Source organism: Musa acuminata, chromosome BXJ3-5 (assembly GCF_036884655.1).
Source record: "Musa acuminata AAA Group cultivar baxijiao chromosome BXJ3-5, Cavendish_Baxijiao_AAA, whole genome shotgun sequence".
Lineage (NCBI taxonomy): Eukaryota > Viridiplantae > Streptophyta > Magnoliopsida > Zingiberales > Musaceae > Musa > Musa acuminata.
Window position 1 is genome coordinate 30746930 of NC_088353.1, and position 20960 is coordinate 30767889.

Below are 20960 nucleotides of genomic sequence, written 5' to 3' on the forward strand. Positions count from 1 at the left end.
CCCACAGAGTGATGATAGCTACAAATCTAACATCAAACACTCAAAAGATGGTGCCAAGTTTCTGAATGAGGCAAGTTTAGGCAAGAGAGTAACTTGCCAAAGAACCTAAAACAGAAAAGATAGTTGATAGGAGAAACATCTTTCTCACTGCAGCATACAGTACAGTCATGCAACTAGGAAGCAATTTCTTCTGGTTCTCCTACATCTGAGAAAACCAGAAGAAGTATCGGACAAATGACAAGCAGCAAGGTCCTTTTGTAGGTGCAAGTATGACAATAAGCCAAATAAACACAATCCCTGATAGTTCAAACAGTTGTAACTTGTAAGAATACATGTATGGTCTCAATTTCAGAAAGTATTAGATTAGCACTTTCAAACAGTTGCAACATAATTTCAAATGCCTCTACTGTGGTCCAGAATGGACAATCCCTACTGGAAAAAGGGAGCTCACAATTGATACCCAATCAGTTCCTCCCATATGCATTCAAATGCAATCTCACAATCTATTATTCATGTACGAAATCAATATAAATACAGCTTTAGGTCAATAGTTTCCTGAAAAAAATCAAAGAAAACATAATAACAAGCTTAAGCATTATTCTCGAGCTTACCAAACTTTTGAGACTCCTCAATGCATGCTCCAAACTGTCTTTAAGAAGGATACATAACAGAGAATCCAAGATGCACAAACCTTCCTGCCCAACACTGAAAAATATAATGTATTTAAGCACTTGACATAATGAACGAAATAAAATTTATAAGGTAAATACGACTTAGCAAATTAATAACTAACGACTATTGTAGTCATCGGTGATATGCAAACAAATTGTTGAGAAAGAAAAACTCAAAGCAGTACACTTGTGCATGCAACTTCTAATACAGAATTTGGATGGTAGGGTTGCATGTTCTAGATGCTTATCTCAAATAAAAACGAAACAATGAAATTATCATCCAGGAGTAACAAAACAAATTTATAGAACAGGATTAGTAAATGACTGGTTACAGAATAAAAACCAATTCAATCAGGTCTACATAAATACACTAAAAAGTTACAAAAGCCGAACTGGATTCTCGATGTTATAAAACTGAACTAACAGGTCCAGGGGCATCATATCTGTATTCAGTTATAGTAAGATAATAACAAAGAAGTTACAGTTATTGGAGGGCATCAAGTAAGATTAGTTTACAGAAGGGAGAATTTTTTTGCTAATAAGCAATAAATATTCTCTCATGTAGTTATAAAACTGAACTAGTAGGGTCCAAGGGCATCATATCTGGATTCAGTTATATAAAGAGAGTAACAAAGAAGTTACAGTTGTTGGAGGGCATCAAGTAACATTAGTTGACTGAATGCTACAGAAGTGAGAAAATCTTTGCTAATAACAATAGATATTCGCTCATGTAGTCTTCAGCAAAGGTAGGTAGAAAAGCAGAAGGGCCCTTGCCTAGAGTGACGGGCAAATGTTGCAGTTCAACAAAGTGTCAAAATGAGCTTTCTCGCGATTGTTTGACATGTAACAAGGATAATCTTAAGATCTCACTTTCCTAGCCTGGCTCATGCAACCTAGGAACTTACGTCAGTCATGGCATGTCAGAGGACAGATATCAAGATTGTCTGATTGATAAGGTCCTTCAAAGGTTGGAGGGGTGGAACAAAAGATCGATTTCCCAAGCTGGGAAAGCCACCCTCATCAACTCAGTTATTAATGTTATCCCCATACACACCCTCATGAATACTTGGATTTCTGAAAAGAACATTAACAGAGTAGCCAAAAAATATACTTGTGGAGCCACAACTCTTCCTAGAACAAAATGCATCTTCTCAGTTGGGACTGTGTTACCAATCTCAAGTTGGATGGTGGGCTTGGCTTGAAAATCCTCAATCTTGTTAAAAGTTAAAAGTTAAAACAACTGCGGGTGCCAAGGAACTCTCATTTTAACAACTCAGGTTTGCTTGTGGGTCAAAGTGTATAATGATATGGGTCCCCTAACCCTTGGAATTGTCAAACTAAAAAGAGTTCTAGTGCCTGAAAAGGCTTGTGAAAGCTGCAGGACTTGGCTAAAGATGGCTTAGGAAGTTGGTTGGAAATGGTCTGTCTACCCGCATAAGAAAGCACACTTGGGTAGAAACATACCTGCTCCAATTCTATTAAGGAGCAGTCTGTCTGGCCTTCTTCCTCCTCTAGCTTCTTTCCATATTGAGGAAGACTTTTAAAGAAGGCAAATCTCACATATCGGTGAGATCCAATTCTTCACAGCTCATTCGGATCCTTACCAATGCAAATTGTGTTCCCTGGTATTTTAAAAATATCTGCCAACATCTATTGTATCACACCAAAGTTGTGATGACCACTGGATGGAATTATATCCAAGATCTTTGAACTCTGTAGCACATAATCTTGCCAATTTTGCAGAATGACAGGTATAATTAATGGTTTTGGAGAGGTTCTGCGCCTTGTAATCTTTTGTATTAACATCAGTCAATGTAATTTTAATTTCTTCTTTTGAGAAAAAAAAAGATCACACTTACCTAAACCTGTCATGATGTAAATGACATTTATCGTCAAGGTCATTTTGTCTCTTGTTTGCCGATGATGCACCCTAATTCAAATATATTTTATGCTATTTTTAAATGTGAAATTTTGGTAAAATGCCTAAACCTTTAGAAAAAACTGACGTGCATGAGATTTAAGCCTTCCATGACATTGCACGATTTTATGAAAAGACTTTAAGCTTTAATTATTTCACTAGAAAATGGATGATGTAGAATTTCTCCATCAGTTAATGTTCAGATATGGAGATAAATCAAAAAATCAATTTATTGTAAATAAAAAATGTGTGATTTGTAATTCACCTTACCACATGATTTGAAGAATCTAAGTAGGTTGTAAACATTTATGTCATGTCAATTGTTTAATACGCATGAATACATATCCATTCCTCAACTTGTTGCTCTCACCTAATACCAAGCAAATGACAGTGAAAAGAAAGGATACAGTTGTGGCAGTAGCTTTGTACCTCACCACATCAAGTCTATAATAATGTCTTGTGCTTTTGCATTTTCTTAAAGCTGACTGCAAGAATTCAGCTTTTGAAATATCTAGAAAGACAATTCTGGAAAGAAGGAAATAGGAAGCACTTTAAATGCTGCCTCCAAAACTAATAATCTATTTACTTCCAGGTATATTATCTGATTGTGGCACTTTGAATCTTATGTACCAGAATAAAGCTGTTACTTCATTATTTTCCAACTTCAGAACCAAGTAGCACTATAGTTGCAAAGAAGACCATTTCATGTGTTTAATGTTAACAATAGCAGTCAATAACAGATGGAAAATATATGCAAGCTGCATTCAATAAATACTATATGCAGTCATTCAGACAGCAAGAAAGATGAAATATTTATAAAAGCATGAATTAAACAGCACAACTTAAAAGGCTTGTACTATAAAAGAATTTGCATTCTGTGAGATATATCAGAGGCAATGAGCTCAATAAGTGAAGAAATGCTTCAGCAAACCATGAATCAAGTACATCAAAGAAGAGCAACCCCAGTAATTCATGTCCTTCAGCACCAAACCTGAAATTAAAATACTCGATGTTAGGACACCTGGCAGCAGATATTTCATGAATAACACTGGCTTCTAGACTACCACAAATAGTTGATTGTTGAATAGCATTATCAAACTAAGAAATTAAGCAGGGGTTAAATGCACTCACCAACCGCTCATAGGTTCTATAAACATTGATCGAGATGGATCTGTTAACTGCAGTACTTGGAGCAACAAATTTCCTGAAAATGAAGATTGCCAGTATACGTGAACTTAGACATTGTTCATGTGGTATTTACTGCTTATGGCAGAATTATAAAAAGAATTAATAATGACATGAGAACAATTTCAATTCCCTGGTAGCAATAAGCAAGAGTAAAATAAATACATCATAAAATAGTTTTTCCATTGAAACTACAGTAATTTCGACATATAACTAATGCCTATATTGATTGACCTTACCGTAAAAGGTGTCCGACTTAGAAAGATTAATCAACAGAGCAGAAAAAGGAACCGATTCCTGCTTTTGTTTCAGAAGTTCAGTATATACCTGTAAAGAAAAAATTTGACCACACAAGTTATTTAGTCAAAATTAAAAGGAAAAAAAGAATGGATAAAATGACAACCATATTTACATACTTTCTGAGCAGATTGTTTCAAAAAATTGGTTAAGATTTCTTCCAAGATACATCTCCCATGTATATGAAACAAGTCCTGCAATTTCTAGTCGTCATGATTTATGAAATAACATAGGCACAGTATTCAAAGAATATAATAGTATAAAGGTGCTTTGTGCAGTATCCAGCAACAAACAAGCAATTAAAGAATGCATATGGATAAATTGTGCCTGACCGAGCTAAAATTTCGTGGAACATCTATTCAATGCAAGCCAGGAAGGAAGAACTAATATATCACAATGAGACTCATTGGTTGCCGAGAATTCCACTTTCAGGGATTAAACTTTGAAGTAGTAGCCCACTTAACATGGTTGTTAGAAGTCCAGCTTGAAATCACTTTCACCATAAGTGAGCAGATAGATGTTTTGTATTAAAATATACTATCATAACTTGGGGTTCCACAATCAGCAGCACATATCACTCCACCTTGAAATTGAAAGTGAAACAAGATTGAGACCAGGATACATCACGGATATCCCTCGTTTTCATGCCCAAATCACACATCCACCTAATAATCATCTGCCCTGACGAAGCATCCACTCATCTCTCATCCTTCTTCCTCTGTCAGGTAATAACCAAGGATGATGGCAATGACTTCTTCTTTCTCTCTACCTCTGTCTCCTTCACTCTCTTCCTGACATTTGTAGGCCAATTTATAGAAGATAGTTTTTCCTTAGGGCACTTCGACTGTATGGATGCTACATGTTTCTTAACTCATAACTCTATAAACAATACCATATCAAAGAGATAATTCTTAGATGATAACATAAGCTCTAGTTTACAAAAAGGATTAAAATCTGGTTGCACAGTGAAAGCAATTATTTTGATCAGTTCAGCTAGCACAAGGACATCACTATAATATTGTGCCCAAGCTGTATGATGTCGACTACCAGCTAAACTCCTTGGTACCACCAGTATTTCCATCCTAATTACAATAAACATGAAACTGTGACATAAAACAATGCAAACTGAAGACATTCTATTTAAGCCAGTTGGATCCATTTAATAACTTATCACTTTTTTTTTAAAGAAAGACAAGCTAATTTAAACCAGATCCAAATGAAGTATTTTTTTTTCTAGGGTTATGGTCAATCAATTCCTTATTAAAAAAAAACTGACCAAGCAAGTCCATTGCATTCAATCTTTCTGCCTTCCATGTGCTTTTGCCTCTCAAGATACCTCTTAGAGTGATTGAACCAAAGAGGCAAAGACCACATTGGCAAGAAACAACACCAAAAACTGTTCCTTTTTTCTGAGTTGATTGTCTTTTTCAAACTTTGCTTTATTAAACCAAAGATCTAAAATAGATTATTTTAGTGCCAATTAATTAAATTAATTTTCAGAATTTTAAGTAAGTTTTTAATAATTTCTGAAAGTGAGAAATCGATGAAAAGCATTTGAGGAGGGTATATTGACATAAGACAATCATTTCATGGAAATAACTTTGGAATGATGCCCAGAATAGGATATTATGCCAATATGGTAAGCATATGGTAAACTAGCAAAGACATGTAGCACATGATGGGCATTGAAGTCTAAAACTAAGATCTGAAGACATTCATATTTACCTGAAAAGTCTCCACCATTTGCATTTGAGAATGGATATAAGTAGATAGTGTCCTTAGATTGGCTTCCAGAATTCCATGTGAAACTGCAAAAATTCAAGAACTTGATTTAGCTATTATTGTTTTACATTCTTATTGACTGTAGAATTCGCATGGGAGGAAATTTTAGAAAGCACTACCATGAAATTTTTACCAGGAATGCATTAGTTTGCTCTTGTAGAAACTTTAGAAAGCACTACCATGAAATTTTTACCCGAAACGCATTGGTTTGCTCTTTGTACAGATAACCAGGACATATTAACTCTGATGTTTATCAATACGTCACACTTGTTTTTATGTGCAATTAATACATTTGATACTGTCTTCCAGTTAACTTGTATATGTGCAATGATATATAGTACATGTGGAGTATAAATATCTCAAAATGAAGAAAGTAAAATATCTAGTGCTACAGCAGGCTAATAAATGAATGAAGGATTAAGCATGATGTCAACTAATTAAGCTGACAAGTTGCACAGCAGAACAGGCTATGATATGGTGTAACCCATGGAATAATGGGAAGGTTATTTGCCATCCAGCCAATCAAACAATCGTCTAACCTCCCTTCCCCTAAAGCAGCATCGATGGGGTAAACTTACAGTGTATAGCCTAGGAAAGTGCCTAAGTTGGCACTCGAACTGTACTTCAGAAAACAATCGTTGGCACGATGTACAATTTTTGGACTATCCATGGATTTGACAGCAACAGATCTCAATGGTAAAGCGATGGCATATAATGGATCACAAAGAGACATTTTTATATATGCCTTGTTTCATACATGAGCAAATGAGCTTGTTGACACGTGCAGCTTCAAACAAACATTTTACATTATGCATACATAAATGTTCTCTTCACAAGTAATTCGCAAATTCCTAGCCAAATTCATTTCATTACAAAAAAATTTAAGGAAAAAAAAGAGGCAAAACTAATGTTGATTGAAGCCAGAATTCAGCAAAAGTCCCGTTAACATCATACTTGGAAGTGTTGGGTGCCATGTATAGTTTAACTTTATTTTAGTATTGACAATAGTTAATTTTAATTGTCTGAAGCAATATTAGGAGTTCTAATAGGATATCTTCCTCTTAATTTCTTAGTGTTCGAACGCCAATCCTCTAATTGCAACAACAGTTAGATATTTAATAAAGCAGTCATCAAATAGATCTACATTTTATTTTATAGAAAAGTATTTATGATTCAAGAAAAATAGAAACTATCTGCTCTATATTCTCCTTAGATAAACAGAGGTTGCATTATGAATTTTACAATATTATGAAAAAGATTCATATACTTGACCCCAAGCATTTTGACACACAACTATGTTTTCTGTTAAATAAAGTAACAGATAACAGAAGGTGTCTATTGCAGCTCTTTACCACTGGATGACAGGCAAAAGCAATTCAGTCTGTTCTCAATTCGCTTCCCAAGTTCCTTTATTGTCCGCTCCACCAACCAGTCTTTGATGTTCTGTAACATAGAAGAAAATTATTTCATAATATAAAAGAAGGTATCACGGATACAAAATAATGACAAAAAAGATCATAGATACAAAAGGAACCAAAATGCATAGATATGATTTCAAATACATAACAAGATAAATGGACTGAAGTTTGACATTGTCTAGACTCAAACAAATTGCACAACTTTAAATGCTTGCTATGAATTAGCCATCATAAGTTGAAGTTCCAACTTTGATTCGAGTTTTCCAATATGTATAGTCTGTTTCATTGAACATATGAGGACGAATAATTGAGTGACCCTCCTAACTTATGAATATTAATAACGGCCAAAAATAACAAAAGCCTTCATGTAGTCTGCTTCCAGTGTCCATATTCCTGGAAGAAAAGATGAAGTTCCTTATGCGGAAGCACAAGATCCACCCTGAATTTTCCTGCACTCAATTGCTGCTGTCCAACCAAAGTAGCACATGGACCGCAATTAATCAAGAAAGAAATGCACAATGAAATTATAACATGTGCAACCTTTCATAGGTTAGCATTGGCACAACAATACCGGTTATGTCACTTCATTGCAGTTTACCAAATGTTCTCATTTAAGAACTTGTTTTAGTTATTGTATCAAATATCATTTTAGTCCAAAGTAGTCAACATTATCGTCTTCCTTAACGACGCTAAGATAATAACTAATTATACTGATATAAAGAATAAGAACTCATATGAGGATCTAAGCAAGAAAAGCATGTACCAGATTGATCAGGCCAAAGAAATTCCTTGACAAGATTGTTATTCCCTGCAATAAAATCAGTACAAACCATAAATTTCTCCCTAATATTTGTGTGCATTAGAATAATAAACGATACTAAATAAAGAGTAGAAATTTAAACAAGATTAATAGGGGAAAAAATGGCTATGAACTTCCATGGCATGCATGTGCACATTGATGTACATTTTATCTTTAATCGTTCTGTCAAAGTTACCAAACCAATAAAAAACATCACTTATCTTGCAACTAACAAGGAATGGAAAGTATTGCTAATGTCAAAGATCCAAAACAACAAATACCCTACTAAATCAGAGAATTCTCAGAAATCCATTTTCATCAAAATCATTGGTATACTCTCAGTCGTCGAGTCATTTCAATTATTAAACTTTACAAATTAATGATCAATTTCTCTTTTTTTCTATCTTCTTTCTTCAACAAAATGACAGAAATATCCTTGCTGCTACTAGCCCCACCAATACCAGCACCCAGAAATAGAATATTATCCATCCACCATCTTCCTCTCCAAACAACTAAACCATGGTCCATGTCTTTCTAAATCCTCCTAATACCAAATCAGATGCTTGGCAAGTACCATTCTATACAGATCAAAGACCTCTTTGAGTAGTTGTTTTATATCGTTTCTTCACACCCATTTCTTTTCTTTGCCAGTTCTCTCTTCTAATGTTGAAGGCTTGCAATCCATATTTTCACCTCGTCTAATCCTGCACCTCCTCTAATCCGCAATGTTATACCCTTTCTATTTACAAGAGTAGGTGGCGAAAACCAAGGATTATAATACCGAATAATACCGCCTGGTAATTCCGAATGATACAACCCGTACCAAGCAGTACCATTGATCTAGCCCCGTATCGGACGATACAAGGCTGTAATATCGACTGTTACCGCCCGAAACAGGTCGGTAACGGTCGATTTTGACCGTCGCCGCCCGCTACCAGGCGACATCAGCCTAGCTGTCACCTAGCTACGGTAAGTGAAGAAGAAGTGTCAAGGGAGAAGAGGGAGAATCAGGAGAATCTCGACGCTTCCCTATCCGGCGCCACCCTCCCTCAACGATCCCAATCCAGGAGATAACAAAAAGGCGGTGGCTCGACTTCTTCTTTGTTGCGTTCTTCGACAAAGGCTGGAGATGTCTGCGGCCTTCGACGTCTTTGCCAAACTGTCACGGACAAACTTCTAAACAGGATGTTTGATGTAATGTTTATGTATGTCCGTGTCTTTTGGTATGTTCATGCCTTGTACAGCATGTAGAGGGACGGCCGAAGGCATAATAGTCCCATTTTAGTTGGGTTGGTGGCCTCTTTAGGCTTGTAAATAAAGGTTGTGTCATGTGGACACGTGCGAGAGATTTTCGGTCTGTAATGGACCATTTTACCCTTTGTTGTGCAACAGTTCAGAGCTTCTAAAGTATGTTTGTAATTTGCATTGTCTATGAAGTGTTTTTCAGAGATGTTTGCTTGTGAATCCCGATTGAGGCGTTCTCTCTAACCTGTTCTCTCTTTTGTTGGTCCTAAGGGACAATGGGAGGCTTCGGGGAGGCTGACCTTTGCGGACGGACACGCAAGGGTGCCGCACGACTTAGGCAAAACCAGCTAAGTCCGTGACAGATGGTATCAGAGCGGGACAAGCATTCATAGAAACACTTAGCATACAAACGTGGGGGACCTAGCGGGGCTGCGTTGAAGGCCGTCAGCACACGCGCGACCGTTTGGGGGAAAACGGGCATGGAGATGTAGGGAAAAGGAGTCGCTCGGAGGAGCGGGCATCTGACATTGGCATTCAGAGGAATGGCCAACCCTTCGCGCAAGAGCCACCACGAGAACAGGCAAGCTTGGAAGAATGCAGAGCGCACAAAGGTTGGGATGGTTGAGTTTGAGCTACGGCTCAACGTTGATAACTATACTTGATGGTGCTCAAGGCAAGCGAGGCGCTTGGTAAAGGATAAGACCATGCAAGGTGGATTGAGTTGCTCAATGACCAAAAGAATTATGCGAAGCACACAGAGGTGAGGGGAATTGCTAACTCGAAGAATTTTGTACTCATGCATGGGCTTGTATGCGGACGATGGAATGTTCGTGACCATCCCAAGGCGACCGAAACTCGGCGCCATGGAGCATTGAAGCTTTCTCTTCAGCATGTGAAGGATACGTCCGTAGGAGGCTGAAGTATGCAACGAGTTCAGCATGTTGCTAGGCCTTGAGTGGTGCAGCGGGGGCTGTATTGACGTGGAGTCGCAATCTAGCAATTGCGTTTACTGGAGGCAGAACAATGCACAGTTTGTTCAGCAGATCAGAGTAGTCCAAGGGGATGGTGGCCTCCGAAACGAAGAGAGATGTTGCTCCAATGGGATAGTTATCCAGGAGGGATAAGTCCCGGCTCTCCAGAGGGAGAATCATATGGGACGGACCTCACAAGTTGAGAGGAGTACCTCAACTAACAACAACTCCACGAAGCTCAATGGACTGAGCAAGCAGCGAGGAGTCGTTGTATGATCTCGCTCGAGAGAATGCATTGGTGGATGCATTGCGAGATCAAGTGGGGGAGCAACCTAAAGCAACTCAAATGAAGGCATACTTGGAGTCGATATGGAGATCGGACTCAAGGGAGGGCTGACCCGTGGAATGGTGGGCGCGAGGGCCACCATCGACTCAATGCAAAAACGAGGAGCGGAGTAACTTGGGTGTAACTTGGCGAAGTACCCAAGCCGCATGAAGGGAGCCAGCATAGAAGTTGGAACATGGAGCAGAGGCACAGTGCTTTCCTTAGACAGAGGTCAAGGACATGAACTCTTGTAGAGGCAAGAGTAGGATCATGTTGTTCCATCGGTCCTTCATTCTGACGGAGCGGACTCATCTTGCATGGTGCCGAAGACGAAGGGAGCTTCTGGGCACATGCACCTTATCTCGGAGAAGCATTTGATGGAGGAACTACAGCGACTCAATTTGCGGAGGCGAATTTGGGTTCAGAAGGCCTTAGCACGGGGCAAGAGGACTCAGAGGTGGGTACTCTTGAAGAATATGCCACAGTGTTGCCATTCAAGTTGTCATGAAGGAAGCGGTGCGCAGCGGAGATTGTGCTGGTAGGGGCAGAGACCCAGGACCCAGACAATGGTGCACAAATTACAGTGAAGTCGGTGGACTTCGGGAGCTACTAGGCGACGGACTGTCCTAGAGCGGTGCTTCATCTAGGTGTGACCCAAGAGTGGGTGGATGAAGATCGATTGCCAAAGGAGCGAACAAAATCGAAGGTGGAAGAGACCCTGCGATGTATTGGCAGAGGCCACACATGGAGGGTTCACAATTCGAGTTTATTCCACAAGGATCAGAATGTAATGGAGATGTCACCGGGAGGCGACATGGTGCAGCGGATCATGGTGGAACAATTCGTGGCAATGCGATACACACGACATAGTCCTGTGAGGGACTAGATCATATGGAGGTATGATCGGGAGCTACTGGAAGATCCACTTCGGTGAACAACACGACGGCAAGAAGGGCTATGGATTCAAGGAGTGAAAGCCATGGTACCGCAGAGGCGGGTCTTCCGTGCGTGCATCGAATTTTGCATCGGATGAAAACCTTGGTCATCAACATATGGGGGCTAGGTTCCACCAAGGGAAAAGTTTGAATGCAAGTACCAGTGAGTTCCATGGGAGGGACTTGATCATACAGAGGTATGATCGAAGCAGCTGGAGAGTTGGACTACTCCAGAGCTCATATTCGCTTAAGGGAGCCCGACAAGTCAGAGGACAAGGTCGAGTAAGCGAACGTTGCTACCAACAAAGCTAAGGAGAACAGAATCGGTGCAAACCCTATATTGCGATGGCAGAGGCCATGCATGGGAGTTGAAGTCTGTCTTTCCATCGATCAAAGGAGAGCTGCTTGGAGAACACAGAGGTGTTGAAGCAGGGGGTCGAAAGGGGCGAGGAAGTGACGACGAGTCCAGAGGGACTTAGCTACACAAAATCAAGGATCAATTAGAATGTAGGTGGACTCAGAGGAGTGCCACGGAGACATATCTACTGATCGTGAAGAAAAGGGATGCAGATGCGAGGCGACGGATAGTAGGGCCATGGGCATGGCAGCGCCATGGTACCGCAGAGGCGGGACTTCCGTGAAAGTCATTGCTCCCTTGCTCTCATGGAGGGAGAGCGCTTGGTCGTGAAAGGGGCCGAGGAGGTGGAGCATGCAGAGGCAATCTCCAGGTACCGAGACAAGGCTGAAGGGCAGAGGCCGAGGAACTTTGTAAGACCGATGTCAATGAGCTTCTCATCAAGATAGCCGAAAGTGAGGGACTTCGGGTCATGCAAGAGTGCATAACCAAGGAACGAAGCAGGCAATACGTGGTACTATACCTTCGCTACTCAGTGGAGTAGGCGGTAGGGTTGATGGAGAAGACGGTACAATCCCAGAGGCGACCAAACCTATGAGAGAATTACTCCAAGTTGGGGTGAAAACTTCCTGCATTCCAGAAGTTCGATGGCATTGAGAAGGTGAATCACAGTAACTAACTCAACGCAAGGAGTGCAAACACTTCAAGAGCTTCAGAAGTGTGAGCAAAGAGCAGGCGAAGGCTAGTAACCAGCTCGATGCATGGAGTACAACCTGGAGGAGGTGGGCGAAGTCAAGTAACCTTTGCCTTCTCAACCCTTAAGAGAAGGGCGAAACCGAGTACCCCATTTCTCTTATCTTTCCAGTAGAGGAGCTCTGCACAAGTTCAAAGACCCTTCGAAGATAATGGAAGACAATAGTTGTCAAATCCTCACCAACGGTGATCAGTGCTACTGAGAGTAAGGATGGTCTTTTCCTTCATCTGGGGGGATCCGCAGGAATCAACAAGGATCAACACAACTCAGCCAACCCCACAACAGAGCTAGAGTCATTGGTGAGTTGAAGCAGCATGGCGGATCAAAGGTTCGACTACTCAAAGACTGCAGCGGAGAGCAATTAGGAGCAAAGAGGTGCATTGTTGCTAGAGCAGAAGATTAAAGACTCAGCAAAGGCGAGGAGTTGTAGTGTCGACAAAGGCTTCAACGAGGACGTCGAAGGAATAAGTGGGGGAGAATGTCACGGACAAACTTCTAAACAGGATGTTTGATGTAATGCTTATGTATGTCCGTGTCTTTTGGTATGTTCATGCCTTGTACAGCATGTAGAGGGACGGCCGAAGGCTTAATAGTCTTATTTTAGTTGGGTTGGTGGCTTCTTTAGGCTTGTAAATAAAGATTGTGTCATGTGGACACGTGCGAGAGATTTTCGGTCTGTAATGGACCATTTTACCCTTTGTTGTGCAACTGTTCAGAGCTTGTAAAGTCTGTTTGTAATTTACATTGTCTATGAAGTGTTTTTCGGAGATGTTTGCTTGTCGATCCCGATTGAGGCGTTCTCTCTAACCCTTTCTCTCTTTTGTTGGTCCTAAGGGACAATGGGAGGCTTCGGGGAGGTTGACCTTTGCGGACGGACACGCAAGGGTACCGCACGACTTAGGCAAAACCAGCTAAGTCCGTGACAAAACGGCGCAGACAAGGAGAAGACTGCGTTCTCCTCGTCTAATGCAACGAGGAGAAGAAAAGGAGGCGACATCACTGAGGCAACATAAGCCTCCTTTTTTTATTTTTTTATTTTTTTATATTTTTATATATTGATTTTTATATTTTTTATATTATATATATATATATATATATACATATCGAGCGGTACACCATAGCATACCACTCGGTATGCCCATACCGTACCATACCGAGCAAAGCTCGATACGTCGGTATGGTACGAAATTACGAACCTTAATGAAAACAATAAAAGTGGTACAATCCCAAAGACTTGCTCTAAGCAAGACAAGATTTTGCTCTTTTCGAGTAATACTTCTTGCATTATGAAAGTTCAATTCTAAAAGTTTGATGGGAACGAGAAAGTGAAACTCAGTATGTAACATAGTGCAAGGAGTGTAACACTTCAACTGCTTCAGAAGTGTGAGCAAAGGACAAGTGAAGATGAGTAACCAGCTTGATGAATAAAGTACAACTCTTAAAGAGGTGGACAAAGTCAAGTACCTTTAGCCTTCTTAACTATTGATATAATGAGTGAAATTGAATAACCCAGTTCTCTTAGTTATCTAGTAGAGGAGCTCTACACATTGTCAAAGATCCTTTAAAAGAAACCAAGTGATAGACACTAGTTGTCAAATCCTCACCAACAATGATTGGCTCTACCGAAAGTAGATTGTCCACTTCATTTCTCAAAAAAATGTCAACCTAAAGTAGAGAAAATAAGCACCTACTTTGAAGTGATGACTAAGTAAAAGAGAAATTAATGGGCAAATTTTGGGAAGGAAAGGTCTTAAAACTACAAAGTCTGAGGCTATGCTCATTAATGCTCCAACAAGCATTCATCCAATTCAAGCAACATGAGATGTTTGAGGGACCAACGCGCAACAACGAAGGTCTTTTCCTTCATTCAAGGGATTCGCAAGGACCAACGAAGATCAACACAAATTGACCGACCCTACACTAGAGTAAAAGTCACTAGCAAGTAGAAGCAATATAAGTAGATCATAGTTCGATACTCAACAACAATGATGGAGAGCAGTTAGGAGCCGAAAGGTGTGTTGCACCTAAAGCAAAGGATTAAAAATTCAGCAAAGGCAAAGAAATGTAGCATCCACCAAAGTTTCTAATCTCGTGTCGTACCAATGTACCGAGCCTTGCTCGGTAAGGTACCAATATACCGAGCAGTACACCAAGGCATACCGAGCGATTCCGGGTTGGTTCAACCACAACGGCCATTGAATGCAAGTTAGTTTACTTGATGCGGTTAGTCAGGATCCGTGACCACCAAGCAACAGATCTCACCATGCACGGCCCGGTGCTCTCCATGCATTGATAACGAGCCATCACCTTAGAACACAGGGTTTCTATAAGACATGGGATCGGCCCCGTCCAACCCTTGGGCCTCGTTGATCCTCTCCATCACCTTCCGTGGCAACACTCTGTCACGGACAAGGCTGAAGGGCAGAGGCCGAGGAACTTCGTAAGACCGGTGTCAATGAGCTCAATAGTCACATTTTAGCTGGGTTGGTGGCCTCTTTAGGCTTGTAAATAAATGTTGTGTCATGTGGACACGTGTGAGAGATTTTCGGTCTATAATGGACCATTTTACCCTTTGTTGTGCAACTGTTCAGAGCTTCTAAAGTCTGTTTGTAATTTGCATTGTCTATGAAGTGTTTTTCGGAGATGTTTGCTTGTGGATCCCGATTGAGGCGTTCTCTCTAACCCGTTCTCTCTTTTGTTGGTCCTAAGGGACAATGGGAGGCTTCGGGGAGGCTGACCTTTGCAGACGGACACGCAAGGGTGCCGCACGACTTAGGCAAAACCAGCTTATATTCGCTTAAGGGAGCCCGGCAAGTCAGAGGACAAGGCCAAGTAAGCGAACGTTGCTACCAAGGAAGCTAAGGAGAACAGAATCGGTGCAAACCCTACAACGTGATGGCAGAGGCCATGCATGGGAGTTGCAGTGTGTCTTTCCATCGACCAAACGGACTGCTTGGATAACACAGAGGTGTTGAAGCAGGGGGTCGAAAGGGGCGAGGAAGTGACGACGAGTCCAGAGGGACATAGCTACCCAAAATCAAGCATCAGTTAGAATGGAGGTGGACTCAGAGGAGTGCCACGGAGACATATCTACTGATTGTGAAGAAAAGGGATGCAGATGCGAGGCGACGGATAGTAGTGCCATAGGCATGGCAGCGCCATGGTACCGCAGAGGCGGGACTTCCGTGAAAGTCATTGATCCCTTGCTCTCATGGAGGGAGAGCGCTTGGTCGTGAAAGGGGCCGAGGAGGTGGAGCATGCAGAGGCAATCTCCAAGTACCGAGACAAGGCTGAAGGGCAGAGGCCGAGGAACTTCGTAAGACCAGTGTCAATAAGCTTAATAGTCCCATTTTAGTTGGGTTGGTGGGCTCTTTAGGCTTGTAAATAAAGGTTGTGTCATGTGGACACGTGTAAGAGATTTTCAGTTTGTAATGGACCATTTTACCCTTTGTTGTGCAACTGTTCAAAGCTTGTAAAGTCTGTTTGTAATTTGCATTGTCTATGAAGTGTTTTTCAGAGATGTTTGCTTGTGGATCCCGATTGAGGCGTTCTCTCTAACCCGTTCTCTCTTTTGTTGGTCCTAAGGGACAATGGGAGGCTTCGGGGAAGCTGACCTTTGCGGACGGACACGCAAGGGTGCCGTACGACTTAGGCAAAACCAGCTAAGTCCGTGACAGATGGTATCAGAGCGGGACAAGCACTCATAGAAACACTTAGCATGCAACCGTGGGGGACCTAGCGGGGCTACGTTGAGGGCAGTCAGCACACGCGCGACCGTTTGGGGGAAAACGGGCATGGAGATGTAGGGAAAAGGAGTCGCTCGGAGGAGCGGGCATCTGACATTGGCATTCAGAGGAATGGCCAACCCTTCGCGCAAGAGCCACCACGAGAACAAGCAAGCTTGGAAGAATGTGGAGCGCACAAAGGTTTGGATGGCTGAGTTTGAGCTGCGGCTCAACGTTGACAACTAGACTTGATGGTGCTCAAGGCAAGCGAGGCGCTTGGTAAAGGATGAGACCATGCAAGGTGGAATGAGTTGCTCAACGACCAAAAGAGTTATGCAAAGCTCACAGAGGTGAGGGGAATTGCTAACTCGAAGAATTTTGTATTCATGCATGGGCTTGTATGCGGACGATGGAATGTTCGTGGCCATCCCAAGACGACCGAAACTCGGCGCCATGGAGCATTGAAACTTTCTCTTCAGCATGTGAAGGATACGTCCGTAGGAGGCTGAAGTATGCAACGAGTTCAGCATGTTGCTAGGCCTTGAGTGGTGCAGCGGGGGCTGTATTGACGTGGAGTCGCAATCTAGCAATTGCGTTTACTGGAGGCAGAACAATGCACAGTTTGTTCAGCAGATCAGAGTAGTCCAAGGGGATGGTGGTCTCCGAAACGAAGAGAGATGTTGCTCCAATAGGACAGTTATCCAGGAGGGATAAGTCCCGGCTCTCCAGAGCGAAAATCATGTGGGACGGACCTCACATGTTGAGGAGTACCTCAACAAACAACAACTCCACGAAGCTCAATGGACTGAGCAAGCGATGAGGAGTCGTCGCATGATCTTGCTTGAGAGAATGCATTGGTGGATGCATTGCGAGATCAAGTGGGGGAGCGACCCAAAGCAACTTAAATGAAGGCACACTTGGAGTCGATATGGAGATCGGACTCAAGGGAGGGCTAACCCGTGGAATGGTGGGCGCGAGGGCCACCATCGACTCAATGCAAAAACGAGGAGCGGAGCAACTTGGGTGTAACTTGGCGAAGTACCCAAGCCGCATGAAGGGAGCCATCATAGAAGTTGGAACATGAAGCAGAAGCATAGTGCTTTCCTTAGACAGAGGTCAAGGACATGAACTCTTGTGGAGGCAAGAGTAGGATCATGTTGTTCCATGGGTCATTCATTCTATCAGAGAGGACTCATCTTGCATGGTGCCAAAGACGAAGGGAGCTTCCGGGCACATGCACCTTATCTCGGAGGAGCATTTGATGGAGGAACTAAGGCAACTTAATTTGCGGAGGCGAAGTTGGGTTCAAAAGACCTTAGCACGGGGTAAGAGGACGCAGAGGTGGGTACTCTTGAAGAATATGCCACAGTGTTGCCATTCAAGTTGCCATGAAGGAAGCGGTGCATAGCGGAGATTGTGCTGGTAGGGGCAGAGGCCCAGGATCCAGACAATGGTGCACAAATTACAGTGAAGTCAGTGGACTTCGGGAGCTACTAGGCGACGGACTGTCCTAGAGCGGTGCTTCACCTAGGTGTGACCCAAGAGTGGGTGGATGAAGGTCGATTGCCACACATGGAGGGTTCACAATTCGAGTTTATTCCACAAGGATCAGAATGCAATTGAGATGTCACCAGGAGGCGACATGGTGCAACGGATCGTGGTGGAATAGTTCGTGGCAATGCGATACACACGACATAGTCCCGGGAGGGACTAGATCATATGGAGGTATAATCGAGAGCTACTGGAAGCTCCACTTCGGTGAACAACACGACAGCAAAAAGGGCTATGGATTTAATGAGTGAAGGCCATGGTACCGCAAAGGCGGGTCTCCCGTGCGTGTATCGAATTTTGCATCGGATGAAAGCCTTGGTCATCAGCATATGGGGGCTGGGTTCCACCAAGGGAAAAGTTCGAATGCAACTACCAGTGAGTTCCATGGGAGGGACTTGATCATACAGAGGTATGATCGAAGCAGCTGGAGAGTTGGACTGCTCCAGAGCCCATATTCGCTTAAGGGAGCCCGGCAAGTCAGAGGACAAGGCCGAGTAAGCGAACGTTGCTACCAAGGAAGCTAAGGAGAACAGAATCGGTGCAAACCCTATATTGCGATGGCAGAGGCCATGCATGGGAGTTGCAGTTTGTCTTTCCATCGACCAAACGGACTGCTTGGAGAACACAGAGGTGTTGAAGCAGGGGGTCGAAAGGGGCGAGGAAGTGACGACGAGTCAAGAGGGACATAGCTACCCAAAATCAAGCATCAGTTAGAATAGAGGTGGACTCAGAGGAGTGCCACGGAGACATATCTACTGATTGTAAAGAAAAGGGATGCAGATGCGAGGCGACGGATAGTAGTGCCATGGGCATGGCAGCACCATGGTACCGCAGAGGCGGGACTTCCGTGAAAGTCATTGATCCCTTGCTCTCATGGAGGGAGAGCGCTTGGTCGTGAAAGGGGCCGAGGAAGTGGAGCATATAGAGGCAATCTCCAAGTACCGAGACAAGGCTGAAGGGCAGAGGCCGAGGAACTTCGTAAGACGCAGAGGCGACCAAACCTATGAGAGAATTACTCTAAGTTGGGGTGAAAACTTCCTGCATTCCAGAAGTTCGATGGCATTGAGAAGGTGAATCACAGTAGATAACTCAACGCAAGGAGTGGAAACACTTCAAGTGCTTCAAAAGTGTGAGCAAAGAGCAGGCGAAGGCCAATAACCAGCTCGATGCATGGAGCACAATCTCGGGGAGGCGGGCGAAGTCAAGTAACCTTTGCCTTCTCAACTCTTAAGAGAATGGGCGAAACCGAGTACCCCAATTCTCTTATCTATCCAGAAGAGGAGCTCTGCACAAGTTCAAAGACCCTTCGAAGATAATGGAATACAATAGTTGTCAAATCCTCACCAACGGTGATCAATGCTACTGAGAGTAGATTGTCCGCTTCATTTCCCAACGAAATGCCAATCGAAAGCGGAAGTGATGTGAACCTACTTGGATGTGACAACTAAGTGAAAGAAGAGTCAATGAGCAAATTTTGTGGAGGAAGGACCCAAAACTTCAGAAGTTTGCGAGACGATGCTCGTTAAAGCTCCAACAAGCATCCACCCAGTTCAAGCAGCATGTGTCACGCCCCCCCCGAATTTTATTCTCATTTAGGAGGTGTGAACCTAATTCAAGATTAATAATATTTAATTCAACAAACAATCCAGGATCCAATCACACATTTGAGGTCACTAAGAAAAACATTCAAGTCATTCACCTCTACAATCCACAATTCACAAAACCTGTGCAGTTTATAATCATACATCATGTCACTAGATGATTCTTAAAATCCAAAAGCAACTTAACTAAACCATAACTATATCATAAATCCATAAGCGCAGCAATTATTGCAATCACAAAACCAACATATACTACATGTTTATATCAGTACCCAGTTTAGACTTAACATTTCCAAAATCCTGACGTAAGAGGTACTTATCAAATATTTACAAGATACATCAATCTAGATTTGTCATTGATATTTCATTATACCCAAAAAGAACTTATACAACATCAACCTATCAAGTACAAAATATTTGCCCCAAAATCTTCTAGTCTTCCACTGCCTCAACCCAATTTACACATTTTAGTGAGCGATAAGCTATCCTGAAAAATTTATATAGCAACGGGGTGAGCATATAAAGCTCAGCAAATGACTAACATATCCATAGCAAAGAGGACAGTTTTCAAACAAATGAGGTATCAAAATACAAGGCAGAGATACAGGATGAAATAGTAGCATGTTTTGTTTGAATGCAGAATTTCGATATCATATCGTTCAAAGCACGTTTTATTCATACAATCGAGGAAAGGTAATTGGAGCATATCTTTGGCATAAAGAGCATATCATTGACATATGGTAATTTCAAGGCATAACAAAGACGTAAGGAGCATTTTGGATACCATGAATGCAGAATTACGATGTCATTTCGTTCGAAGCACGTTTTGTTTATACAATCGAGGAAAGATAATTGGAGCATATCATTGGCATAAGGAGCATATCGATGACATATGGTAATTTCAAGGCATAACAAGGACGTAAGGAGCATTTTGGATACCATGAATGCAGAATTACGATGTCATTTCGTTCGAAGCACGTTTTGTTTATACAATCGAGGAAAGATAATTGGAGCATATCATTGGCATAAGGAGCATACGATGATATATGGTAGCTTTCAAGGTATAATAAAGACTTATAACATTTCGAAAATATATCAAAGAACAAAACATGAATAGAAGCTCAAATGTCACATAACGATGCATTCATTTCATTCTTATCCAAAGCATGCATAGAAACATAGCCAAAGCTTTGGATATCATATCAAACACATAGAAGGTGAAGTGGGATCATAACATAATATGGTCCATCCATTTCTGAATGACCAACAAACATAAGTCATACCCACATAGCGGGCAACAAGCGCATATCCCACATAGCGGGATCCCACATAACGGGCAACAAGCGCATATCCTTTACCATTTCTGGCAAGGGTCCAGACAATCCCACACACCAGAGTACAAGAGGGCAGTTTTAACAATAAGCAGCA

The 20960-nt window shown here is 42.0% G+C and overlaps 1 protein-coding gene across 3 annotated transcripts in view; it reads right to left on the minus strand.

Annotated features, from left to right (window-relative positions):
- The window catches only part of LOC135638753 (uncharacterized), a 77347-nt gene that overhangs the window by 19720 nt on the left and 36667 nt on the right, over positions 1 to 20960 (minus strand). For all 3 annotated transcript variants that reach the window (XM_065152089.1, XM_065152088.1, XM_065152087.1), the window contains 8 exons: positions 8035 to 8079; positions 7206 to 7296; positions 5797 to 5879; positions 4191 to 4265; positions 4014 to 4101; positions 3721 to 3793; positions 3521 to 3580; positions 612 to 705 (listed from right to left, as the gene is read on the minus strand). In XM_065152089.1, the coding sequence (XP_065008161.1) occupies positions 612 to 705; positions 3521 to 3580; positions 3721 to 3793; positions 4014 to 4101; positions 4191 to 4265; positions 5797 to 5879; positions 7206 to 7296; positions 8035 to 8079 (609 nt within the window). The remainder of the gene's footprint in view (positions 1 to 611; positions 706 to 3520; positions 3581 to 3720; positions 3794 to 4013; positions 4102 to 4190; positions 4266 to 5796; positions 5880 to 7205; positions 7297 to 8034; positions 8080 to 20960) is intronic.